We start from the raw sequence: 12,783 nt of genomic DNA on the forward strand, positions 1-12,783 counted from the left end.
TAGATAAATAGATACTGTATTTTTCGTGGTATAAGACGCACTGGAGTATAAGATGCACCAAGGTTTTGAAGAGGCTATTTTTTTTAAAAAAGTAGTTAGGTAGATAAAGGGATAGAGAGGGAGAGAAAGAGAGAAATACAGTGGGTAGATAGAGGGAGAGAGAGTAGTTAGGTAGGTAGATAAAAGGATATAGAGAGAGAAATAGAGAGGGAGAGAAATACAGTAGATAGGTAGGGAGAGAGCGAGAGAGAAAGAAAGAAATACAGTAGATAGGTAGGGAGAGAGAGAGAGTGAGAGTAGGTAGGTACGTAGGTAGATAGAGGGGGAGAGAGAAATACAGTAGATAGGGAGAGAGAGAGTAGGTAGGTAAGTGGGTAGATAGAGGGATAGAGAGAGAGAGAGAAATACAGTAGGTAGGTAGAGAGGGAGGGAGGGAGGGAGTAGGTACCTAGATGTTTCCAGGTGTATTTATCCATGCGCTGGAGAAGGAAATCGCTGACAATCTGCAGCACCTAAGACTTTGTTTCTGCTGGCACAGCACTTAATCAATGTAATTCTCATCAATCAGTTAAAGAGCTTTCCAAAAGGGGGGGGGAGTTTTTACACGCTGCAAACCTCCCCAAAACGGCTCGTTTTTGCGAAAATGGGCCCGTTTTTTTTTAAAAAAATCATGAATAACCTTGGAGGGGCTTTCAGAGTCCTCCTGGGGAGGGGAGGGGGCCAAAAATGAGCAAAAAATGTCCTGTTTTTCACAAAAACGGGCCCGTTTTTTGCCAAAAAAATTGCATGCATAGTCTTATGGAGGCTTATAGAGTGCTGCTGGGGGCTGGGGGCTGGGGGGGGGGGCAAAAACAGCCCATTTCTTTCTCATTTCTGCCCTCCCCAGCCCCCAGGAGCTCTCTGAAAGCCTCATAAGGGTATGTACAACCCTTTTGGTGAAGGGGTGGGGCTTCGGGAGGCAAAAAATGCTGTATTCGATGGATAAGACGCACCAAGTTTTTCAGCGTCTTTTTTGAGGAAAAAAGGTGCATCTTATACTCCCAAAAATACGATACCACTTTAATGGGAAGGTAACAGCACTCTGTGATGTCATGCTGACCCCATGACTGTGGAAAATGTCTTTGGACAGTGTTGGCTTAATGGCCTTGAAATGGAGATGAGCACCACTCCCTATAGTCAACAATGACTCGTGGACTAAAATCCGCAGGGACTCTTTTAGCCTTTTTTTTAAACCTCTCTACTAATGCTTTCTTTTGAGCTTAAAGCAATAAAAAACATTCTTCAAAAATATCTAGATCAGTTTTCTTATGAAAATGGAGAGTCCTAGTTGAAAGCAGATGGGTATGATTATTATCCAAGGAGTCGTATGTTCAAAATGTTGTTGTTCCTGCTGGAATTAATGTAGTTAATTTAATCAGCAGGCTGTTTAAGACTTGAGGGACTTTCTTTAGAATGTTGCATTTGTAATGCAAAATTATTACATTTTCAATAACACTTCACATTTCAAACTTCTCAGAAGAGTATAATTTTTAGTTTTTTCTTGACTCTGCTAAGAACTCTTGTGAGAATTTAACTTCTGATATCCTTATCTTAGTATGCCAACTCTAATTCTCTATGAAAAAAAAGCTTTGAATGAATGATTGCAATATATTAAAGATGAGTTTGAGAATCTCTTGAAGTAAGAAGTATAAAATCTGGAGAATGTGAATCCAAAAGAAGGAGGAAGTAGATATCAAAAAACAAAAAACCCTCCAACTTTGGACAGTGGAATTTCAATGACTTACAATCCCAACCAATGACACCTGTAGGGCATCTTGTTCTCCTTAATGCCTTACACCAGCTGAGGATCTTGTAGCAGGATTGTTATGTATGCTTTAAATGTGTGAGCACGTTGTTGTTATTGTTGTTTTAAATCCCACAGCCAGAGGCCAAATAAGGAAGTGATATGACAACAGAAAGGCTGAAAGTGAAACTGGAAATACAACATGAATTGTTTCCTTCTCAGTTTTAAAGGTTAACTCTCAAAGAGAACAGCAAACGCTCTTTGCATGCTTTATTTGACACAATCATAAGAATTGAATGAAATAATTAAACAAGGTGAATTAGAGCCAAGGTGGCGCAGTGGTTAAATGCAGCACTGCAGGCTACTTCAGCTGACTGCAGTTCTGCAGTTCGGCTGTTCAAATCTCACCGGCTCAGGGTTGACTCAGCCTTCCATCCTTCCGAGGTGGGTAAAATGAGGACCCGGATTGTTGTTGGGGGCAATATGCTGACTCTGTAAACCGCTTAGAGAGGGCTGAAAGCCCTATGAAGCGGTATATAAGTCTAACTGCTATTGCTATTGCTATTGCTAATTAGTTCTTTCTTTGGCTGGATTTTACCTATGAGGGATGTGCAGTGGTGGGTTTCAAATTTTTTTTAGAACATCTTCTGAAGGTGTGGCCTGCTTTGTGGGAGTGGCTTGCCAGCCATGTGACTGGATGGGAGTGGCTTGCTGGCCATGTGACTGGGTGGGAGTGGCTTGCCAGCCATGTGACTGAGTGGGTGTGGCCAACTTGTAAAATGTGGTGAAACTCACTTAACAACGCTCTTGCTTAGCAACCAAAATGTTGGCTCAGAAACTCTGGCATTTGAAGCGCACAAGTCTTAAAGCTGTCAAGTTACAAGACCCTTGCACCCCTAACCCTTTAGAAAAAAAATCCCAGGGGTGCTTGTTCAAAGTTGACAGCTTTAAGACTTGTGGACTTCAACTTCCAGAATTCCTCCTCTCGCTCTTCATCTTGATGATGTGCGCACGGGCGGGGGGAGGGAGCTGGAACCGGTTCTAAATGGCACTGTAGATTTATGGAACCTCTTCTATAGAAGAGATTGGAATTGGCAGGAACCCATCCCTGGGGATGTGAGAGAAATTTGATCAGTCCTCATTTTAATACAAAACTTTTGATTCAGTAAATAAACTGAAGCTCAAATAACCTTTACATTCACTGATGATTGCTTTTTGTTTCAATGTACTCCTTTTAATAACATATAAAATCCAATAGTGAAAAACTGCTTGCAAAATATATTAGGAAAATGAAAACTATACACATTTTCTTACATGAACTTTATTTTTATCAGCTTTAATACTAATGGACTCTTCATTCTAAAACCTGAGGCTAAAAAAAAAAGCTTTATCTGGCACCTCCCTAATTTGTTATTCGGGAAGCCAAAACAAAAACAGGAGCTTCTCTAAAACACTTGACAGTTGTAACTAGATAAATACTCTCATACAAGCAGTCCTTGATGTATGACTGTGATGGAACTTGCCCATTATGGTAGTAAGTTGGGATGGTCATAAAAATGGCTCATCAAATGACCAACTCTGTTTTATGACTATTTTGTGGTTGTTGTTAAATGAATCACTAAGATCATTTAATAAACCCACGATTTTTGAATGAACATGATTGTCATTTAATGAACTCATTGTCTGCTGTTGTGGCCCAGCAGGAGCCGTTGGAGCTGCCACCAGACTCCGACAGCGAGGGGTCTTATAAGTCGGTCCTGAAGGAGGCAGAAGACCCTGGACAGGGTTCCGACTCTGAGCAGGGCACAGAGAGACTGGTTGGCCACCAGGTGGCGCCTGAGCCTTGGATCAGTGGGGAAGAGACAAGGGAGAGTGATCCAGAAAATACCTGTGAGTTGTTCCTGGATGCACGCCATCAAAGGGCTACTTGGTGTCAAGAATACCTGCGTAATCACTGCAGGTGATTATGCTCAGCTGATGCTCATTAAGATCCTCTCCTGATTATAAAAGAGACTGCTTGTGCCACGCCTTTCTGCAGAAGTCAATGTTAAGGATTAACAGGAAACAAACTTGACAGGCTGGATTGCTGCCAGAGTTTGTTTGCATTGCTGCCAAGTTTTGTAGGACTTGCTGCCGGAGTGCTTATCTCTTTGTTTATGTGGCTTGCAGCCAACGAGAGTCTGGACTGATTAAACAACATTCTCATTTATGTTTGTCTCGGCTTTCGTTCCTGGATGGAGAAGGGGGGGATCAGAACAGTCTGCTATGGAGCGTTTTTGCCTAAACCCAGAGGTAAATATCTATTTTTGTCAAAAATGTCATAAACCTCAGTTATGTGATGAGGGGACGCTGGAGATGTCCATAAATGCAGCGTTATGAGTGCGGCGGAGGGGATTTGTCAGATATCAGATCATAAGTATTTTTGAGGGGATAAAAATAGCCACTAAACGTCCAATCATAACTCGAGGACTATCTGTAGAACAAATGAAGGCTTTTAGTGATCTGTGTGTGTGTGTGTGTGTGTGTGTGTGTGTGTGTGTGTGTGTGTCATTTTTCAATCTTTTGCATTGTGGAGGAAACAAATTGTTAGGAATATAATTCTAATGGTTGGGTTGGCAATACATAAATTATGTAACAATGCTGTACCTGTTTCTTTAAATCATGCTGTAAAATGTGATTGGTTGCTGTTGCCTCAATCGGCCATAAGATGGAATCAGAATCACTGTTAGATGCTGATCTGATCTGAGTGTTTGGAAGCTGACTGTTAGAAGTGCCGTATAGTGATCAGCGTGAGCTATTGTAAGTTTTGCAACTGCTAGCAAACTTTGTGTACCGGACTGTTTGTATGTTTATGGACTATGTTATTTGGATTATCCCTTAACTGAAAGATGTTGATGGCTGACTATCTTATCCATGTATGACTTGGGCTGTTTGATGGACTCTGATACCTCTATTTCCACGAAAGTAAAAGCCTATTTAAACTGCAGTGTCTCTGTATGCTGGTTTGTGTGTTCTCCAACACCACTCTCACAACGCTTCTCTGAACGCACTCGCTCTCCCAACGGGGAGCTTACCTAACACAAATAAAGGCTACTTCTAGTGGGCCTGTAATATAGGTAATGTAATTCTGCATTTGGCAGCAGTGATGGGAGACAATTTTGTGCCTGCTGCTAAAACACCCCTAAAGTCAAGGTGAAAAATCTCCTCCATGGTGACTCACAGATTTGCAATATAAAGATCCAAGTCTTCTGAAAGCCACACAAATTAAATTTCTGAGAGAGATGCTCTGAGTCACTGAATGCACTTCAAATCTCCTTCCGAATTTGGAAGACAGGCTGTCCCCCCTCGAGACGCAAATGAGATTTAACTGCCTTAAATCCAGGCCAAAACTGATTACTAAAGACGACTCTTTAACTTCTGCTAGAGGGCTTCTCATCATCCTGGAAGAAAAATGGAATAGAACTGAAGCATATACAGCAAACTATAGTTTATCCGCCAAATGCTTTATCTCTTTGAGAAGTAGGAAAGCCAGCACTGAAGCTGACCTAAAAACGAAATGTTTTTGATACTTATCTCCCCAAAAAATCAGAGGTCAGCCTCCCTCTCCAGCAGTGGCGGTTTGTCTGGCTAACTATTCACCCCAGCCAATTACTCAGATAGCATTTCATGTCTATCACACTAGAGCCGTGATGGCGAACCTATGACACGCATGCCACAGGTGACGCATGGAGCCCTCTCTGTGGGCACGCCAGCCATCGCCCAACTCAGCTTCACCATGCATGCACCTCCCGCCAGCCACCTGAGTTTTGGGTCTGTGCTGCACATGCGGGAGATCCGTGTGCATGCGCGGGGTGGGTGGGGGCACGTGCGCATGCATGGGCAGCAGGGGGAGCGCCTCCTGCTCTGTGTTTTGGGCCTAGCAGGGCTCCCTGAAGCCTCGTGGGGCCAAAAACTGGGCCACGGGGGGAGTACCCCCGCCGGCACCCTGTTTTTGGTTCCAGGAGGCTTCTGTTTCAACTAGTTTAATCAAAATGTAGTTAAAACGCTATACAAGCCGTCCATAATATAAATATATACACATAACAGGAACAGGAAGTGCCTAACAGAAGCAGATAGAGGTAAATCCTAGAGAGGTAGGAAATGCATCACAAAACAATGTAGATGAATGCTAAAGATAAATAAAGCTGCATACAAGGGAGACATAACACCTGAAACAGCTTCAGGGAGGCCCCATAAGATCAAAATGGGGCATGGGGGTTGTGCTGCATGCATGGGGGGCGTGTGCAGGGGGGTCGGGTGTGCACCGGAGGCATTGCATTATGGGTGTGGGCACTCCAGTGGTGGGTTTCAAAATTTTTTAGAACCTCTTCTGTAGGTGTGGCCTGCTGTGTGGGAGTGGCTTGCCAGCCATGTGACAAAGTGGGAGTGACTTGCCAGCCATGTGATGGAGTGGGAGTGGCTTGGCAGTCATGTGATTGGGTGGGCGTGGCCAACTTATAAAATGTGGTGAAACTCACTTAACAATGCTTAGCAACCAAAATGTTGGCTCAGAAACTCTGGCATTTGAAACATGCAAGTCTTAAATCTGTCAAGTTACAAGACCCTTGCACCCCTAACCCTTTAGAAAAAAAACACCACAGGGGTGTTCAAACTTGACAGCTTTAAGACTTGTGGACTTCAACTCCCAGAATTCCTCCTCTCGCTCTTCATCTTGATGATGGGCGGACGGGCGGGGGAAGGGAGCTGGAACTGGTTCTAAACGGCACTGTAGATATGTGGAACCTCTTCTATAGAAGAGGTTAGAACTGGCAGGAACCCACCCCTGGGGCATTCATCCGGCACCCAAGGAAAAAAAGTTAGCCATCACTGTACTAGAGAGTCCATTTTTGATCATGTTTAAGCCCTGTCTTCTATGAAAATAGAAGTGAGATACAGCAATAGCCCAACGCAAGATCATTTCCGCCTTGCCCATTGGAGGAATCTGAAGCAATCGTGTCTACATTATTGTCTTGTCCTATTACTAGACTCAGCTTAGCAAACTGACCTAACAAACCCCTTGTCTCTAAACCTCTCTCGAGGTTCAGTTGAGAGAACCTTTGCTTTTTGCTTCCTGGCATCTGGGAAGGTGCAAAGTTCAATTCTGTGATCGGTGCAGTGCAGAAGTACAGGGTTGTTTGAAAACTATACAAGTAAGTCCTCGACTTATGACTGTAAATGGGAGCCCAAAATTCCCATTGCTAAGTGAGACATTTGTTAACGGAGTTCCCCCCCCCCATTTTAATGACCTTTGTTGCTATAGTTGTTAAGCGAATCACTGCAGGAGTCAAGTTAGTTAGATGGTAGTTCAATCAATCTGGATTCCCCATTGACTTTGCTTGTCAGAAGGTCGCAAAAGATGATCAGGTGACCCCAGGACACTGCAATGGTCATAAATACGTGCCATTGGCCAAGCACTTGGATTTTGATCACGTGACCATGGGGACGCTGCAACTGTCACAAGTGTGAAAAATGGTCATAAATCAATTTTTTTCAATGCGGTTGCAACTGTGGTCACTAAATGTTACTGTTGTAACACGTGGGCTACCTGTATTTGTAACATAGCAACAGCAATAGCAATAGTAGTTAGACTTACATACCACTTCATAGGGCTTTCAGCCCTCTCTAAGCGGTTTACAGAGTCAGCATAATTGCCCCCAACAACAATCCGGGTCCTCATTTCACCCACCTCGGAAGGATGGAAGGCTGAGTCAACCCTGAGCTGGTGAGATTTGAACAGCCGAACTGCAGAACTGCAGTCAGCTGAAGTAGCCTGCAGTGCTGCATTTAACCACTGCGCCACCTCGGCTCAGCTTTATTTCATGCTTGTTGGTGCTGGGAAGAAAGACAATTTTTCCTACCTTGTCAATTTGGTGCCAATCTGCTGCCTGAGTTCCAGCCGCTCCTCATCTGTCTGCACGGGGAGGATGTTCTTCTCCTCCAGCTCTCGCTTGGATGGCCTGTTGCTCAACTTGATCGCTAAAGAATCTTTCCTGCAAACTTTCATTGCCAGCGAGCCTTGGAAAGAGAGAATTGCATTCCGTTTAACTGCTGCAGTGCAGGCACAGGAGCATTGCTTTTGCATTTCTTTTTGTTTAAAACAAAATAAAATGAAAATCTGTTTTTAAGATCTCTACCCACCCTTGCGGAAACTTCAAATATGGAACTTTGAATATTGAATGCCCATTTCAAAAGCATTTCCTCTCTTTAGTGTGCTCTCTTGTGAAGGTGAATGTTTCCCTGCTGAATATAATGTTATCTCAACCCTCCATGAATGCAAAGTGGATTATTTTGCATGTGAGACAAATGTGCATGTGGAAGTGATTTCAAGGTTCCAGTCTCAGCTAGCAAGGCGGCTCTTTATCCAGGCCCAAGGCTTTTTGCTCTTGCCATCTCCAGGGTAGAAAAGAGCAGCAGAACTGATAGGCCACTATAAGGAAAACAACCATAATTGGGAGGAAGCATTATGTGAAAGAAAAAAATGGGATTAAAGCTATCCTCCCTGGCACAGGATCCTAAGTTCAAGGAACTGATATTCCCTTGAAAGAACGCCTGTAATGGTAGAAAGGCACAATTTGCAATAATACAAATAACTTTTTAGCCTTTTGAGTTTTTAACTGAATTCCACTTTTACCTTGTACATTTTGATTCAACTCCCTTTTTAACCTCTCCTTTTACATATGTGTTTACATTGTTTTACTGCTTTGTTGTAAACTGCCCAGATTCATTCCGGTAACATGGGTGGTGTAAAAATGTAATAAATAAAGAACAAAATAAATATAAAATTGCTTGTCCTCAACCTATACACACAAAGAAAAAGGTGGAACACCTGATTCCTCCTTCATTTAATGTTACATCCTGATCACATCTGTCAAGAACATTATTAAGTCCAACACTAGATATTTTGGGGCCACAATACCATATTCCCAATGAAACTTAAGCAATTGCGGCTTGCGTAATGTTCAATGCCAGATATTGTATTTTATTTTATGTTTATATTTGTGTTGCTGAATCCTGCATTTGCAGCTAGGGAAACAAGGAGGCAAGGCAACAATGGAGACAGACAGGATTGGATTGCATCCTCCAATTCCATTGCAGTGGAAACCCAACTTCTTTTTCTGAAATCTCAGGCTGAAAAGCAACATACCCAAAGTTTTGGAATGTGATCAATGGGTCAGTAAAAGGACCAATCCTGTCAGGAGAACACGAAGAAGAGCCCAAGGGTTCCATATAACGGACTTGGAAAAACTGAGTAAGTTTTACAGCAACATTTGAGCCTTTTTGCAGCTAAGATTTGGTCTGGCAGAAGCAAGAGGTTGAATATCTTTTCAAATCTTTTCAGATCCAAATATGAATATGCAAAGATTTAAGCAAATATATCATGTGTCATCAATCCTTTTCAGATTTTGTCCAATCCCCACTGTGCTCCAATATCACCTGAAATCTCATAAAATCATATTAAGATTATTCTCCAAGTTTTCTCTGGTGATATAGGAAGAAACTTCACAAGGTTTGGTGATCCCATGATCCCTTTAAATATTAATATATTTTCCTTCAATTCAATTACAATAACTTCAGATGTTATGAAAGGACTCAAAGAGGTTGTGTTGAGGCCCTTGGTGGGATTCAAATCATTTAACAACCGGTTCTCTGCCCTAATGACTATTTGGGTAGATGGGGCTCGGTGGTCATGTGACTGGTTGGGCTTGGCCAACTCAAGGTCACTCACGTTGATGGGGGCTTCACCTTAGCTGTTACAATGTAATAAGGGTTAACCGGAGAGGCAGTTTCTGTAACCAGGTCCATAAAGATGAGGCTAGAAACAACACCAGAATGTTTCCTTCCTGCCTTCCTTACAGGATTAGCCCTGTAAAGTGGGAAAAAACAAAAGGAGATTTCTTCGAACAATCGGTTCTCCGAACTGCTTGGAAAGTTAACAGCCGGTTCTCCCAAATAGGTGCGAACTGGCTGAATCCCACCACTGGTTGAGGCTCACTATGAGAGATCAAGCAAAAGTTATACATTTCCTGATCTACCACTTTTACTTTTATATCTGGATCTGTTAATTCCCAGAATTTTCACATTCCTTAAGCTAAGGTTTTCTCATATATTTTATTTCCCGTAATGAACTGTTTCACTCCAGAAAAGTTCTTTTACTTTTTTTCATCATGATCCATTCAAAGCAATTGCAAGAACCAGTACTGTTTTTTCTAGCACCATGTGTAAAGAACATGCACATGTGACTTGTAAATAATGAGCTCTACTTACTTGAATATAACGAGGTGTCATCATCTTCATCTTCCTCCTCATCCTCTTCTTCTCTTGTGTAGAGGCATGAAGAATCGCCAAAATCAGATTCATGAGGCACATTTTCTTTATTGTCATCACATTCAATCACAACAGTTGGCACTTGTCTCATGTCTGCAAGGCCTCCAGTTTTTGAGAGGCTGTCACCGCCATGTAAACTGGAGCTTTAGAATCAAGAAATAATACAGAAGAGAAATATTACATCTTCAGAATGAAATGCAATGTCAGCATCTTTCAGGTTAAAACAGAGGCAACAAGTTGATGATACACTCCTACTAAGTGTCAGGCCTGCATTTATATTCCTTTTAGAATTTTGGCCTGCCACACTTTCTCTTATTTCATTATGCTGTTTCTTTAAGTATAGTCGATGGGAAGGGGGAATAGAAGGAGTAGGATTGTGGAATGTATAGTTTTTCATTCTTTACTAGAAGCCAAGGTCATCCTTTGTCTCCGTACTTTCACACCTGACCGGAAGCAGTTGGGCGTAGATGCCAGCATGGAAGAAGAAGATTGGACCATGTGATGGACTGTGGGTGTGGGGACAAGATCATGAACTTTTAACTGGGTGGGATTCTGATGTAACTTCCAGAGTTGGAGTTCCACAGCATGATGCCAACATGCCTGTCTTATTAAATTGGAACTTTAAGCATAGTTTTGCCTTCAACTCTGATTTAATTCTGCATGGTATTTGGAACACTGACATTAAGAACATTTGAGTAATACCCTGTTTTCCCCAAAATAAGACCTCCCCAGATAATAAGCCCAATCAGGCTTTGGAGCGCATGCGCTAAAATAAGCCATCCCCCAAAACAAGCCCTCCCTGAAAATATTGCAATACAGCAGCAGCTCCGTTCACTGCCTCCTGCACCTAAAAAATAATAAGACCTCCCCAAAAATAAGGCCAAGTGCTTATTAAGGGGATCAAAAGAAAATAATACTGTGTCTTATTTACGGGGAAACACGGTAGGTAAATGTTGGATTCTATTTGTCTTTGAATTAGCTTTTTATGGTCAAGGTTTAATTCATTGCTTAAAAACTGAATCACAATGATGTTCAAAAATGTAACTTAAAAACTTGGGAAGTATGACCCTATTTTTCCTCTTTTTTCCATATCCGTCTCTATCTCACTTCTACCTCCCATTTTAAAAAGTTTTCTATGCTTGATTTAGTTATTTTTTCAGTTTTTTTAATTGTTTTCTTCTCTTCTTTATTTTTTCTAGGTTCCCTCCCTTTTGTTTTTAAAGCATATAATCTATTATATAATATTTTGGGGTTTTTTTGTTTTCTATTTCTAGCAATAGCAATAGCAGTTAGGCTTATATACCGCTTCATAGGGCTTTCAGCCCTCTCTAAGCGGTTTACAGAGTCAGCATATCGCCCCCACAGTCTGGGTCCCCATTTCACCCACCTCGGAAGGATGGAAGGCTGAGTCAACCCTGAGCTGGTGAGATTAGAACCGCTGAACTGCAGATAACAGTCAGCTGAAGTGGCCTGCAGTACTGCACCCTAACCACTGCGCCACCTCGGCTCCAAGATTTGCTTAACAATCATGTTATTAACTTAACAACTGCAGTGCTTCACTTAACAAGTGTGGCAAGAGAAGTCATAAAATGGGGTAAAATTCCCTTACAACTATCTCGCTTGATCTCAATTGTGGCCATAAGTCAAGAACTACGTGTAGGTATGCAGTGAAATCATATATGAAGTGATGTTTAGGCTTCATCTCTTCATTGTCTTCAGCAGGGTTTGTGCCATTAGTTTAGTTTAGTTTAATAAGATTTGTATGCCACCCACTCCCTTGGGACTCTGGGCGGCTTACAGGCAAGGTAAAAAGAAACATATTAAAAAATAAGACTAAAAAGATACAATTATTAAAATTCCACATCATGCATTCCATCTAAGTGGGGCTGGATATTAATCAACAGCCCCAGGCCTGCCGGAACAGCCAGGTCTTGGTGGCTTTATGGAAGGCTGGGAGAGTGGAAGGGTCCGGATCTCAACGGGTAGATTGTTCCACAGGGCCGACGCAGCTACAGAGGAGGCCCTCTCCTGGGGGTTCGCCAGCTGGCATTATCCGGTCGACGGCACCTGGAGGAGGCCCAACCTGTGCGATCTTGTTGGCCGTTGGGAGGTAAGTGGCAGGAGGCGGTCTCTCAGGTAGCCAGGTCCTAAACCAGGTAGGGCTTTAAAAGTAATGACTAGCACCTTGAAGCGCGTCCGGAGACCAATGGGGAGCCAGTGCAGCTCGCGGAGGATGGGTGTAACATGGGTGTATCTAGGTACACCCAATATCGCTTGTGCGGCTGCATTCTGGACCAATTGCAATCTTCGAACACTGACATATATATCTTTATATGGTTGACACTGATAAGGACACCTATGGTTTCAAGAAATCTCAAAAATGTCTGTTGCCGCCAACTTTGCAAACTCTTTGGCGATTAATTTTTCCCTTTAGATCAGCAAGACTGTAAATGGCAATGCTATCAAAGACATTCGTAAGAGATGCTGCATGGCACAATTGACTTCTTAAAATAAACACGTCTTTTTAAAAAAATGTACATTAATCTCTTCGGAGATAAGCATGTTTGCCAAAGCAAAACAAAAGAAATTTAAAATGCATCAAGGCGTGTTGGTTTTTTTGCAGATGCTTTGCCCGC

At 42.4% G+C, this 12,783-nt stretch overlaps 1 protein-coding gene across 1 annotated transcript in view; it reads right to left on the minus strand.

Annotated features, from left to right (window-relative positions):
* LOC116523631 (phosphatase and actin regulator 1) overlaps window positions 1–12,783 on the minus strand; it is a 64,635-nt gene that overhangs the window by 22,538 nt on the left and 29,314 nt on the right. Inside the window, exons 5-6 of the mRNA XM_032238744.1 lie at window positions 10,088–10,290; window positions 7,681–7,837 (exon numbers count right to left, since the gene is read on the minus strand). Of these exons, the coding sequence (XP_032094635.1) occupies window positions 7,681–7,837; window positions 10,088–10,290 (360 nt within the window). The remainder of the gene's footprint in view (window positions 1–7,680; window positions 7,838–10,087; window positions 10,291–12,783) is intronic.

The sequence above is a fragment of the Thamnophis elegans genome, unplaced genomic scaffold (genome assembly GCF_009769535.1).
Source record: "Thamnophis elegans isolate rThaEle1 unplaced genomic scaffold, rThaEle1.pri scaffold_76_arrow_ctg1, whole genome shotgun sequence".
In the NCBI taxonomy this organism is placed as follows: domain Eukaryota; kingdom Metazoa; phylum Chordata; class Lepidosauria; order Squamata; family Colubridae; genus Thamnophis; species Thamnophis elegans.